The 14,919-nt window shown below is 41.2% G+C and overlaps 1 protein-coding gene across 1 annotated transcript in view; it reads left to right on the forward strand.

Annotated features, from left to right (window-relative positions):
• LOC134629592 (NLR family CARD domain-containing protein 3-like) overlaps positions 1-13,004 on the forward strand; it is a 29,715-nt gene extending 16,711 nt beyond the window's left edge. Inside the window, exons 8-12 of the mRNA XM_063477071.1 lie at positions 1,142-1,312; positions 6,596-6,766; positions 7,761-7,934; positions 10,379-10,425; positions 10,572-13,004. Of these exons, the coding sequence (XP_063333141.1) occupies positions 1,142-1,312; positions 6,596-6,766; positions 7,761-7,934; positions 10,379-10,425; positions 10,572-11,101 (1,093 nt within the window). The 3' untranslated portion in view covers positions 11,102-13,004. The remainder of the gene's footprint in view (positions 1-1,141; positions 1,313-6,595; positions 6,767-7,760; positions 7,935-10,378; positions 10,426-10,571) is intronic.
• The last annotated feature ends 1,915 nt before the right edge of the window (positions 13,005-14,919 follow it).

Here is a 14,919-nt window from a genome sequence, read left to right on the forward strand (position 1 = left end):
TTTACAGCACACTGAAGATGAAACTCACTTTTGCATAACATGGGCAACTTCCTTCTACTTCACCTGTCATTAACACTCACATATTAAACAGCTTTATACTTTTCAAACATCAATGACACTTAAGCAATAAAACATCTTTGTATCATAAAATAGTAAAGTGTGCGGGAGTACCAACCTTCATATTGAAAAGAAAATAAATCTATATGAATGACCTTCCTTCAAGACAATGCTCTGGGCGCTACGACCCACAATAACAAAACATTACCGCGACGTTTCTGCTAGCGGCCTGCGCAGCCTGACCCCGCTGTCTCACACTGATGTGGGTCAAACGCGCGGCTGTGCCCATAAGTGTTACAGGTAACGTCTTACTTCCTTAAAACTTAGCATGGAGATGAAACATTGCTATGTAACAAACAGTGGTAGTATTTTTACCAGGTACTAACCTGCAAATACAGGTAAAGTTCAGGAGCAATGAAGACACAGCGCACTCGGTTTGCCTCTCAGATTGCGTCTGAATAGTGGGCTGAAGTCCATCCCCCTAAAGCAACTGGGGTGCACCGGCCTTGAAATAATAGTTCCACCTGAGGTGTTGCTCCATTTTCCTGTCCTTCTGTACAGTCCAAAATAATATACTGCATGAATTGGTCATGTTTCCAAAATCCTTTTGAATATTCATAGTCACAGAAAATAAATAAACAAATTAAATTAGATGATTAACACAAAAGTGGTCACACATTTTGGGTGTGCCACACATAGCTCAGTTTATAACGCGCCTTCAGTGTAGTCTGTTATCTCCTTTTTCATTTCTGCTATGTCTCTGCTATGAACTCTTCCAACAAGTGTGATCATACCAGAACCTTACTGACCAAAAGCATCTGGTGGAGGTGCAACTTGCTAAGGGACACTTAACTGTCGCTTAGAAAAGATTTGTTTGGGCCAAGAAAGTGACCAGTAGTGCCTTCTGTTTATGCCAACAGGTATATTTAGACAGAGGTTGATTTGTGTTTTCACAAAGAAAATTTTAAATGTTTTATTAGATTTGTTTCAACTCAAATTTTAGCTTATTTTCTTAACCATGAATTGGGTTGTCTAGGTTCAGCATTTACAGTAATTTAATCTTATCACAAATCTTGCTTTTCAGATTGAGTGGCTGTAACCTTTCAGAGAGAAGCTGTGAAGTTCTGTCTGCTCTCAACTTCCAGTCCTCTAGTCTCCGAGAGCTGGACCTAAGTAACAATGACCTGCGGGATTCAGGAGTGAGGCTTTTCTCTGCAGGACTGAAAAATCCACATTGTAAACTGGAATCTGTCAGGTCAGGAATCAGCCATTTCGACTGATCATAAAACATTAAATTGTATTAATATTTAAACAGCTACCCATTATATAATTGTCAAATTATTTTTGTTTAACGTTGTTGTGTAGTGTTAGACTCTGGGTACTGTTGACTTTTTTCATATTCATGTTTTTTATATGTTTTAGATTTAATTTAAAAAGTGAATTCATTCACCGTCCATTTAGAGAATTTAGGGCTATTTTGTTCCCTTTTTATTGCTACGAATGATAGATTAAGGAAAAAATGCAGGAAATGCAAAAAAGACCTTAAGACATTGAGAATAGTTACAAGTACCTGGGAATCCCACAGACAAATGAGGCTTCCAGGAAAGCTGCAACCAAAAAAATTTTGTTTCTCGTGGTCTGAGAGTCCTTCGGGTTCCTTTTCGTAAGCTGCTGGCAGACAGTCGTGTGCTTTTTACTGGGAAGTGCCTCCGTCTGGTAACTCTACCATAAAGGCAGAGTGGTGGAGTACTGCATAAATGGTTGTCCTTCTGGAAGGTTCTCTCTTCGCTAGACCTCTGTCAGAGTAAACATCAGATCTTTGGTCACCTCCCTGTTTGCTCTGAAATGCTCTCTCAAAAATGGGACCGTATATAGAAAAGTCTGTGCCTCTAAAAATCACAGTCAGTCAAAAGGACTTCTGGATGGTAAGGAAACTGGTTGCAGCATAATCTTTCAGCTCCTGGGCGGTCTGGTTACCCCTTGAAAATTGACATGTTATAACACAACTAAGAATATTCATAATAGTATGCCGGGGGTAACAAGAGAAAGACAAGAGGAATTCAGCAAGAAAACGCGGAGGAAGGAGTTTTTTCACCGAAAGAAGTTGACGGTGCTAGCAAGCTAAAGCTACACGGAGCAGGATTGAGGAGGTCGAACAGAGAGTAACCGAGGTGGAGGAGGTCACAGTCGATCTTAAAGATGTGCTCGGCCATACTCTCCAGTTACAAGAGGACCTCCAGACACGTCTGTCCCACCTGGAAGCCCGCTCTCGCAGGAATAACATACGTGTTCACGGGATACCAGAGGGTGAAGAAGGGGACAACATGCTCGAATTCATGGAGAATTTTATAAAGAAGGAACTGTCCCTCTCGCACACTAATCTGGGCGTACAGCGGTGCCACCGCTCACTCGGCGCCAAACCACCACCGGGCTCCAACCCCAGGTCTATCGTGATTCATTTTTTGGAATACAAGACCAGGGACTTGGTGCTCCGCTATGCATGGACCAAAAAAGAAATACTGCTGAAAGGGAGACGTGTGTATTTCGACCAAGACTACCCCAGTGACATTTTAGCTAAACGCAAAGCAAACAACTCGATCAGGAAGATTTTAAAAGAGAAGGGGCTCCGCTTCCAAACATTGTATCTGTCGAGACTGCGTGTGTTTTATGAAAACAGGCCAATGGTTTACAACAATGCGCAAGAGGCATCCGACGACCTGGAGAGGGTGTTGATGGAAAAGGGAGCGGACAATCCAATAGCACGCATCCCCGTACCCAAGCCGAGGACGCCCTTCTGGGAAAGAGCGAGTGGGGCGCCACGGAGGACCCGGGAGGAATGGATGAAATACATTCAGGAAAAGCTCCAGGGATTCAAGCGTATGGATAGTAACACCTAATTTTTTTCCACACCTAAGACTGCAGTTTTCCTCTGTAAAATAAGAGTGATAGGTTTGACCCCAGTTATGGGATGTTACTCGCTTTCTCCAAGAGCGCTGCTATGATGGGCGGAGATTACCAAGCAGCACTACGAGGGGCTCTCTGGGACTCTAGGGACTCTCCTCTTTGTTTTGAAGTTGGGCGTATACTTCATAATTGGAAGTCATATATGTTATTTGTTCAGGTATGTTGTTCCTTTGTTCGGCAGACCAATGTTTTCTTTTCAGAGCACCTAGAGGTTTACAGGTATTGTGTATTTTCTTTTTGCTGATGGAGATAAGACAACAATATAAAGTAATTACACTTTACATTAATGGTTTACATAACCTCATTAAAAGAAAGAAAGCTCTTGCTAAAATGAAACGAGAAAAACAAAATCTAATTTTCTATCAAAAAACACATCTTTCTGTCACTGAGCACAAAAAACTGTGTAAAATGGGGTTTAAAAATGTGTATTATTCCTCACATATAAAAAACCATTCTAGAGGAGTGGCCATCTTATTGTCTGACAAAGTACATTTCCAACTCTCCTCACAAATCAGAGATAAGGAGGGGCGTTATATACTGGTTAAAGGGTACATAGATCACAAGGAAGTTACATTCTTTAATGTGTACAGACCACCAGGGACTGATAAACATTTGATCAGGACCCTTTTTGAATTAATTGCAACAGAAACATCAGGCGTATTAATATGCGGTGGAGATTGGAATATTCACTTGAATCCTTTTCAGGACACGTCCAGTAAAACTAAATTGTCACAATCAGAAGCAGTATATGTTAAAAAAATGCTTAAGGAATTAGGGTTGGTTGATGGATGGAGGGATTCGCACTCAGTGGAAAAGAAATATACGTTGTTTTTTTTCACATTCCCACCATATGTATTCAAGACTGGACTATTTTTTTATGTCACACTTTGATAAGCATAGAATTGTAAATTGTGATATAGGGGTGAGAGATATTTCGGACCATGCAGGGGTGTACCTGACACTCCATTTGAACTCAGATCGCAAAGAGACTTTATGGAGGCTTAATACTAGTCTACTAAATGATGCAAAATTTCAAAAACTTTGTAAATGAAGAATTTAAGGAATACATGGACTGTAATAACAATGGTGGTGTTTCTCCTAGTATTTTATGGGATGCAGCGAAGGCAGTTCTTAGAGGGAAGCTAATTTTGTGGTCTTCATATAAAAAAAGGAAAAAGAGAAGTATCTAAAAGACCTTACTACGAGACTGAAACACCTAGAAACAGAACATATGAAAAGTAACAGTGATGACACCTTATCACAAATTAAAGAAACACAACAGATATTAAATGGGTTATATGACGACCAAATAGAGAAAAGGGCTAAATTCATTAAGCAGAATTATTATGAAAATGGTCCCAAATCTAAGAAACTCCTTGCTTGGAGGATACGGAAACAGCACGCTGACAGATTTATTCAGAAAATTAAAAACCCAGCAAATGATAAGATACAGTGGGATGCAAAAGTTTGGGCGACCTTGTTAATAGTCATTATTTTCCTCTATAAATCGTTGGTTGTTACAATAAAAAATGTCAGTTAAATATATCATATAGGAGACACACACAGTGATATTTGAGAAGTGAAATGAAGTTTATTGGATTTACAGAAAGTGTGCAATAATTGTTTAAACAAAATCAGGCAGGTGCATAAATTTGGGCACCACAAAAAAAGAAATCAATATTTAGTAGATCCGCCTTCTGCAGAAATTCCAGCCTCTAAACGCTTCCTGTAGGTTCCAATGAGAGTCTGGATTGTGGTTGAAGGTATTTTGGACCATTCCTCTTTACAAAACATCTCTAGTTCATTCAGGTTTGATGGCTTCCGAGCATGAACAGCTCTCTTTAACTCACGCCACAGATTTTCAATAATATTCAGGTCTGGGGACTGAGATGGCCGTTCCAGAACATGAATGCCTTAGTGGATTTTGAGCAGTGTATCCGGTCGTGGTCTTTGTCACTGATTCCTGGACATTGGTCTCCAGAATCTGCTGATACTGAGTGGAATCCATGTGTCCCTCAACTTTGACAAGATTCCCAGTCCCTGCACTGGCCACACAGCCCCACAGCATGATGGAAGTGGGATATACCTGAGCTTAATTTTGAGTGGCATGGTTGTGAATACTTGCTTATATGTTTTATTTATTTATTTTTTGTTTGTTTGTTTCATTTTAAATAAATTTAGACGAGGCGTGATTGCATATGCCGTGCAGGTGACTCCATCTCCCCTACAGCGGCTCAGCGACAGGGAAGTGTGAGTTCAGGTGGCTGCCCACGTATCCGTGGCGCTGGTGACAGGGGCCACCCATGTGGCAATTGCAGATGTAAGCGGAGTCTCCCAGGTGGCTTGGCAGGCGGCTGGCGTGCAGGACCAAATGGTGTGCTGACCTCTGGCGAGGACACCGCTAGACCGGCCGGCACGGTGACCTCGGGCGTAGCAGGACCCTTGCGCGCCTCCACCTCAGGCCAGTCTGTGAAAACTCACTGGTCGCTCTGCGGCCCTCCTCTGGGGAGCCATGATGGGTGCAGGCCTCTGCCGGCCAACAGCCGCTCCCACCCAAGGAGTGGTGATGGGTGCGCTGACAGACTGCGTCCTGGCTGGTTTCACCCTGGAGGCCAGCACGGGTGCTGCGCAGTTGAGGGTCGTGGGTGGGGGTGGCGGCGGTGGTGACCAGGAACCAATCTGAGCTGCCAGACTCGTGATCCACTGCATTCGGCACTCGGATGAGTCTTGCAGTTCTTCCGACCGGCGGCACCCTGCTCTCACTGCGTGGCCACCAGCATGGCCACCTTTCAGGCCAGCTCCTTCCCTGGCTGGTCCCGGTCCTGGGTCTCCCAAGCCCAGGTTTTTGGCATCACTGTAAACATCACACGGCAGACCCAACCACAGTTTCATGCTTTTCAGCATGCTGCTTTATTTAACAGCCCAACACATACCAACAACAACAACAACCTAATGACTAACAGCACAGCCTTTTAAGCCGGCAAGGCATGATTAGTGTGATTAATTCATTTTGGAATGAGGCTCTAAAACTGAACTGCTGTGAATACTTTCTGTGTGCATTCTAGATCTGATCCTTCAGCCTCGTCTGGGAGATTTGCTAGCCTCATGATTTCACTCACAATGTTGTCTTCAAGGACAGGAGTTTTGTTCTTTATTTCAATTACACATACTTTAGTTAGCTAATCATAGCTCAGTTTATAACTCGCCTTCAGTGTAGTCTGTTATCTCCTTTTTCATTTCTGCTATGTCTCTGCTATGAACTCTTCCAACAAGTGTGATCATACCAGAACCTTACTGACCAAAAGCATCTGGTGGAGGTGCAACTTGCTAAGGGACACTTAACTGTCGCTTAGAAGAGATTTGTTTGGGCCAAGAAAGTGACCAGTAGTGCCTTCTGTTTATGCCAACAGGTATATTTAGACAGAGCTTGATTTGTGTTTTCACAAAGAAAATTTTAAATGTTTTATTAGATTTGTTTCAACTCAAATTTTAGCTTATTTTCTTAACCATGAATTGGGTTGTCTAGGTTCAGCATTTACAGTAATTTAATCTTATCACAAATCTTGCTTTTCAGATTGAGTGGCTGTAACCTTTCAGAGAGAAGCTGTGAAGTTCTGTCTGCTCTCAACTTCCAGTCCTCTAGTCTCCGAGAGCTGGACCTAAGTAACAATGACCTGCGGGATTCAGGAGTGAGGCTTTTCTCTGCAGGACTGAAAAATCCACATTGTAAACTGGAATCTGTCAGGTCAGGAATCAGCCATTTCGACTGATCATAAAACTTTAAATTGTATTAATATTTAAACAGCTACCCATCATATAATTGTCAAATTATTTTTGTTTACCTTTGTTGTGTAGTGTTAGACTCTGGGTACTGTTGACTTTTTTCATATTCATGTTTTTTATATGTTTTAGATTTAATTTAAAAAGTGAATTCATTCACCGTCCATTTAGAGAATTTAGGGCTATTTTGTGCTTGTGGTATACTAATTCCCTTTCATTGCTATGAAATGCAGATTAAGGAAAAACTGCAGGAAATGCAAAAAAGACCTTGAGACATTGAGAATAGTTACAAGTACCTGGGAATCCCACAGACAAATGAGGCTTCCAGGAAAGCTGCAACCACAAGTTCTGAGCAGTCAGCCGAATGGGAAGTACAAGATCCGGGCAATCAATACCTATGCCTTCCCTACTGGTGAGATCATCAGTTGGCTAAAGGAGATGATAGAAAAAGCAGATGAAGACAGCCATAGTGATAGATGTAGCTATACTGAGTGATAGTAATATGAGATAGAAGGAATATGAGAAACCTGAAAAATATGACGGGCTGTGAGATGAGCTCAAAAAGATGTTGAGGGTGAAGGAAACAGTGGTTCTCTTGGTAATTGGAGCAGCGAGGGCAGTGACCTCCAATTGGGCAAGTGGCTCCAGCAGATCCCAGGAATGATGTCTGAGATCTGCGTCCAGAAGAGAGCAGTCCTAGGAACAGCAAAGATACTGTGCAGAACCCTCATGGTCTAATCACTGTGAAAGGCAAAGCTGGCACTGCTGATTAACAATGGACAAAAAACAGAATTAAAAAAAACTAATTATACCTCATTATGTGTTGCTGCTGCTATAAATAAAGCCAACCTTAACTGAATGCATGGAATGGGTGCATGGCATTCAAGCTCAAAAAAAAGGAAAAAAACAACACAGCAACAAAAAAAAAGAAAAGTGTTCACACGTTGTTGTGTCTGCAGTCTGTCCGGATGTCTGATCACAGAGGACGGCTGTACGTCTCTGGCCTCAGCTCTGAGCTCCAACCCCTCCCATCTGAGAGAGCTGGACCTGAGCTACAATCATCCAGGTGACTCGGGAATGAAGCTCCTGTCGGCTGGACTGAAGGATCCAGGCTGGAGACTGGACACTCTCAGGTATGGAAAGAATGTCTGATAGAGGAGGATGAATTTTAACTTCCTCAGGGAATGATAGAGTATTCTGATTCTGAAATGTTTTCTCTCCCTTTCACACATATTCCACGTGTGAATCAAAGAAACGTGTTTCGTTCAGCCTGCTATCCCACAGCTTCCCATCCAGTGTGATACTCAGCCTTTCAGCCTTAACTGGAGAGGAGTCTTCTGGTCGAGTCGGTGCTAAATCAGCTGTCGGCCTTCTTCACGTAGTTACTGGGTCTTACAGACAGACGCATCAAACAAACAGACATTTTATCTTCTAAAATGATTCAGTGTTTCTTTTAATAATAAAAGCCTAAGCACCAAATGAGCAATACACATTTAGCCCTTCTACTTCTCAACACCTGGGGCTCCAACTTCTCTCTCGACTGTCCTGAATCCTCCTTACCCGACCCCGACCAGCAATGGCATCTGATAGTTTGGTGGCACATGTTCGTCCTTTACTGCCGTTGTTATCAATCTGTTTATAAGAGTCTTCAAACATGGGATCTGACAACATCAATCCCAGGCAATTCTTTCATCTCATGTGACAGTTTCCATAATCCTTCCAGTGCCCTGATAACTGACCCGTCCAGAGCTGTATAAATTGAAATATACACACAACAAGTCAACCCAAGCATTGAACACACCCCTCCTTTTTCTGCCAAGAGCATATCTAACACTATCCTGTTCTGGACTGTCATAACTGACGTTGACGTCAACTTTTCTGACAGTCCGGCTATTGCATTCCTGGTCAGGTTAGCCAATTTCTGCACATTGTAATGAACATAATTAATACGGCTAACATTCTTATTGGGTGTTATGCAAAGTACTATAGACTCAAACCCGTTAACTGTTGGGTTTGCCAATTTATAAGTAAGTAAAGTGTATTTATTAAGCGCTTTTTATAGACAGGCAGTCACAAAGAGCTGAACATGAAGGTAAAAATAAACAGCTAAGTATCCAAACTCTCTGTGAATGGTATTCATGGGCCTTGTCCATGAGGTTGTTGATCAATGGTGATGAGAATTTGCATAATTATGATACTGACCTCCCAGCCCATTGTTCCTTCAGTGGGCTGGTTTCAGTCATTATGCAAATGTCCTGTTTATAAGATTGGGGAAACCTGCAGTCAGCTGAGACTGAAGAAGTCACTTGGATGAGTGACGAAACGTTTCTCCCACAAAACGCTACGTCCAGATGAACAGAATCAACTTTTGGAGATTTACTTTCCTGGATAATTGAGAATGCATCAAGAACGCCAAGTAATAAAACAGACAATATAAACAATACAAAAGGTTAAAGGTAAATAAAAAGGTAAAAAAAAATTAAAAGTGTTGATCAACAGAAGGCTTTGAATGAATTTTTATTCATCTGGAACTCCTTTCTGTATCCCTGTTTATTTATATATGCTGAGAATTTTTATGTAAGATCAAAATTGTCTAATATGGACCGTCTATTCCAATTTTTGGACTGATGTACCTTTTGCCTGTCTTATAACTCTTACTGGCAGTCCCAACCTGACCATTGAGCAAGACGCTGATTTGTTTTGGGCAATACCAAAACAAATCAGCCTTTATATCAAAGATCTGGAAGAATTTGGCCATAAAATAAAAATTTTGGTACCGTCAGGGCTTACGTCCTCTACTTTGATATGCAGATTTCGATATAAACAACAGGCTCTGCTTACCTTTATTTTGAAGGCTTTCTGTGAGCTGAACCGAAACCAGTTGTGTCCAGTTTGACACTTCCAAAAAGAAGAAATCCCGTCGGGGTCGCCACTTTGTTGTGTGCATTTTTCTTTCTTAAGGAAGGAGAAGGACTATCTTTGGAAAGATTTTATTGGCTTCAGCAGTTGAAGTTAGAAGTTACTGCGCGCTGGACCTCAGTGTGAACACGCGGTCTGCTTCACAAAAAGGATGGCCCTGTAAGCGTGCAATACAGTTTTATACCGCGACGTGGTGGTCCTACCGTCTCCCCTGCGGGTCTTGTCCACTCCGTCCACATCTGGCCTTCTCTACCATCTGCTCCTTTCCTGGAAAAAAGATAGAGAACGAAAAACACCTTCTTAGCCTCTTATTTTCTACTTATTATCGAGGTCTGGGACATTGTGTTTGGACTCCCTCAGCCCAGAAAAAATATCCCCCCGACTCTAACTCCACAATTGATGTGTAAGCATGTTTGCAAGCTCTGCATGTCAGTCTTAATAATTCAGTTTAATCATAGTGCTGAATTAATGCGTTTGACCCTTATTACATGGAGTGCCACATCTTTATGAGCACAATAGGAATGTGTATATAACATCAAGCAAAAGCAGCTTTATTTAATCATTTTCCTTCCTAACACTAACAGTATGTGTATGAGAGCCATGTAATGTCCATGTGTGCATGCTGACTGTGCTGGTCTGACCCCCCTCCTCCTTTCAGGGTGGAGCCTGCTGGAGTCCGATGGTTGACACCAGGTCTGAGGAAGTGTAAGTGTGTTTTTAATGTGATTCATGAAAACAAAGCAGCACACATTCAACCATCTTCATCATGTCAGGAGTCATCATCAAAGTGTCAATCAATGACCAGATGATGGATCAATAACTGCAGCTGGATTGTTTGTTCTCTCCATCAGATTCCTGTCAACTCACAATCGACACAAACACAGTGAACACAAAGCTCAAACTGTCTGACGACAACAGGAAGGTGACACATGTGAAGGAGGTTCAGTCATATCCTGATCATCCAGACAGATTCGATGTTCGTCCCCAGCTGCTGTGCACAAATGGTCTGACTGGTCGCTGTTACTGGGAGGTCGAATGGGGAGGACTGGTTGATATATCAGTGAGTTACAGAAGAATCAGAAGGAAAGGAGAGACTTACAACTGTGTTTTTGGATACAACGATCAGTCCTGGAGTCTGGACTGCATTAAAGATGGTCCTGATGCTGTCTGTCACAATAACATTCGAGCATCCATCTCCTCCTCCTCCTCCTCTGTCTCTAACAGAGTAGCAGTGTATGTGGACTGTCCTGCTGGCACTCTGTCCTTCTACAGAGTCTCCTCTGACACTCTGATCCACCTCCACACCTTCAACACCACCTTCACTGAAACTCTTTATCCTGGGTTTTGGTTAGAAAGTGGTGCCTCAGTGTCCCTGTGCTGAGCTGAGTGTAAAGAGTGTCCTCCTGTTAGAGAAACACTGTTGAACAGATAGTTCAGTCTGTACATGTCTGTCTCTTTCACTCACAAACACGTTTTCAGATTCATGGATTTAATCAGTTGATGTTTGAAACTCTTCTAAATGATTGTAAACTTCTTCCTCTTCAGTCCTTTAAAGTTCACATCCAGCTCCTCTGCATTTCCAACAAGTCTGAGCTCATTAAAATGAATCCAAATGTTTGATTTGTCTTTCTTAACCAGTTAAGCCCTAACACCACCAGCACGGGGGCACTGGGGCTCAAGACTTATGTGACTGTCTGTGCCGTCAAGCCTTTTATGCAAATATCAACATGTCTAGTTTCCACACAAAGCTTAGAGTCTCAGCTAAATGCTCATATAAACCCAAATCACCAAACACAGCGAAAACAAGCGATGATTAAAAGAGCATTTACATAAATGCACAAAAGTGCGCTAAACACCAACAACCAAGCCAGAATTTGCCAGATGTACCCGGGTAAACAACGGCTCGTTAGCTAGCAGAGACCTCACAGATTCCAGAACACCAAAATTCACTGAATCAGCCACAAAAGAAGACCACATAAATGTGTAGCAGCACAAATGCTCTAAGACAGAAAGTGCCTTATGGGACAGATTTCCTCTATTTTCACCAGTAGACGATAGCCGCTGTAGCTACAACATGTCATCAGTTTGGGTTCATGTGGGGCTCGCCTCACAACTTCTGATTGGTTGAAGTGACGTGAACGCAGCATCGTTACCATGATTTTATTGACTCAAATGAATAAAAATAGTTGTCAATCATGCAAATCGCTCAAAAGAAGCTGAAGCTGCAGCGCCTCAGAGTTTAAAGTGCTAGAAGCCATTAAAACTCACCAGGGTGCAGGGTAGAAAGGGCCTGTTGCCTGTCAATCTGTTGTTATTCTTCAAAAATATTTAAAAAGCAAGCATTTTTAGGCATGTTAATGAAATTACCCTTTATGACCGGTTGGAGCGGGGACGCTTCATTTTGCACAACTATTTTTAAAGCCGGTAGAATCACAACCACATAAGCGAGCGCAATAATTTCTTTTGCATATGAAATCGGAGGAGTTGCACTTACATCATCACGGTTTCCTTCCACACATGGCTTTGTATAACGTGTATAAAAAGCACTTGCAGCCACAAAAACATAATATTCCAGAAACAGGCTTTCCCGATCCGATCAGCTGTTGTTAGGATTCAGAAATTCTTTTATTTCTGCCATATAATCTGCCTTATGATAATTGCATTAATAACATGTTTTACAGCATTATTTTGTCAGTAATATTTTTTACAGGGTTATATTGAAGATGTTTGTCACCACATTGACCTTTCTATTTACAGGTTGTGTTTATTCTATATACATTGCTTATCTGTGCTTGTTTAGAGTTGATGTTCCATTCAGGAGGGTTGTAAGCTTCACTGACGCGATGTTCAGGTGATACATGTTGAGGGAGGATGAGAACATAGCAGGTTAATTGCATGCATGCTTACAATACACATAAATCTAGCAACAGGCCTGAGCGAAGGCCCAAGTGTCTTCTGCTTCTTTGGAGACTGGCTGCAGTTCTGTCTACTTAGTGATTGGTGACGAGGGTCAATAATTAGCCACTAGAGACCCTGAGGCTTGAAGTTTATTACCTTAAAAGGCAAGTATTATAGAAGAGAGAAGTTATATGTCTGATTATAGCTATTAAAAATGTACAAGATGTACCCATGTCTGTCAAAAATGTATTTTTGACCTGTACTTGACGTGTACGTGGGGGCGTACATTTTCTGTCCTATAAAACCCCCATTCAGTGTATTCTTGTTAGAAGAGGACATATGCTGATGCTTCTTCTCCTGTGTAATAAACTCATAGTTTGATTGCACTTTTCTGGAGCCTCCGTCGTTTGTTGTCTGGTCTGCAGTTGATCGATCTCGCCTTCACTGTTTAGACGTCACCGCGACCTATCGGCTGTCCACCATTACCTGCCCGAAACTGGAAGTGACGTCATTTTCACAGAAAATATAGTTTTTTCCTGAAGGGCATTTACAAAGATATGCTGGTGTTTATCAAATTAATTTTTGAGTTTATGCCTTTCTGTATAATTTCTGGATGCTTAGAACTCAAATTACACTGTTGGAAACATTTTATTTTGATGCTGTTTTTGTTTTTTTACAAATTTGTATTATAATATTTATTTTCATTTTTCCTGCAGCATATAAAAAAATGGTGTATCTTAAAAATAAAACTATGAAGACACTCAAAATACATTTCCTGTGGTTGGAAACTATTTTGTGCAACTTTTTTGCATTTACAGTTTTGAGAGATATCCCTCTGAAATTTCTCTAACTAGAAATATGTGTAAAAAAATTATTTTCAATTTCTTTTGTAGTTTATTGCACTTTTTTCCAATTTATGTAGTTACTACGGACTTAATACATACATATTATTACAATTTGGGATATAATGGTTGTATTGATGTATAGCAACTTGAAAACTAAGTTACCTTAAATATGTTTATTTGCAATCTCGAGGTTTGCCGCGGCTTGAATTACTTTCTGCTGAGTTGTAGCAGCGCATTTTCATGTGGTGTTCTCTGTGTGTTTGAACCAAGTTATGTAATATTTGCATAATTTGAGTTATTAGATATTATGTCATGGACATGTATATGCATGCATGCATGTGTAGGTTTATCATATTAGATATTGTTTGAGTTTATATTAGTTGAACCACTGCTGGTGTGACATATATTTAGTCTAATGGCAACATATTTGTTACTGCAGACTGCTGGCAACACTGAGCATTGAGGTGACAATAAACCAGCTGACTGTGACAGCCTCTTGTCCTCCTTCCTGTATTCTGACCGATACACCATCTTGTTAGCAGCTGAACCTAAAAGAACTAGCCCACGCCTTCTACTTACATAAGGTGTCCATGGTGTAGAAATTGGGCAGGGCTGGAAACACCTAAACATTTATTAAAAGTGCTGTAATTTTTTACTGTTTCACTTTAGAAACAGAAGTTTTTGCACAGGTGATCTTTATATAATCTCATTACTGAATTTCTGGATTAAAAACTGAACTAAAGCATATTTTTAAAAGGGTTTTATGCTAAAAAATAAATAAATAAATAATAAATTAGGTGAGGAAAACATCTACTTACTGTTTCTGTGTTCCAGCCTCGGTAACTTTGACACAGTAACATCAGCTGCAATTTTTACATCTCTGATGAAATCTCACAATTTTATTTACACAGCGCCAAATCACAACAACAGTCACCTCAAGGTGCTTTGTATTGTAAGGTAGACCCTACAATAATACATACAGAGAAAAACCCAACAATCAATGACCCCCTATGAGCAAGCAATAAAAAGTGTGATTCATTGCAGAGAGGTCCATTAACACATAGTGAGTGAGAAAGGTGACTGGAAAGGAAAAACTCAATGCATCATGGGAATCCCTGGCAGCCTACGTCTATTGCAGCATAACTAAGGGAGGATTCAGGGTCACCTGGTCCAGCCCTAACTATATGCTTTAGCAAAAAGGAAAGTTTGAAGCCTAATCTTGAAAGTAGAGATAGTGTCTGTCTCCTGAATCCAAACTGGAAGCTGGTTCCACAGAAGAGGGGCCTGAAAACTGAAGGCTCTGCCTCCCATTCTACTTTTAAATACTCTAGGAACAACAAGTAAGCCTGCAGTGTGAGAGCGAAGTGCTCTAATAGGGTGATATGGTACTACAAGGTCATTAAGATAAGATGGGGCCTGATTATTTAAGACCTTGTATGTGAGCAGCAGGATTTTG

The sequence above is a fragment of the Pelmatolapia mariae genome, linkage group LG6 (genome assembly GCF_036321145.2).
Source record: "Pelmatolapia mariae isolate MD_Pm_ZW linkage group LG6, Pm_UMD_F_2, whole genome shotgun sequence".
NCBI lineage: Eukaryota > Metazoa > Chordata > Actinopteri > Cichliformes > Cichlidae > Pelmatolapia > Pelmatolapia mariae.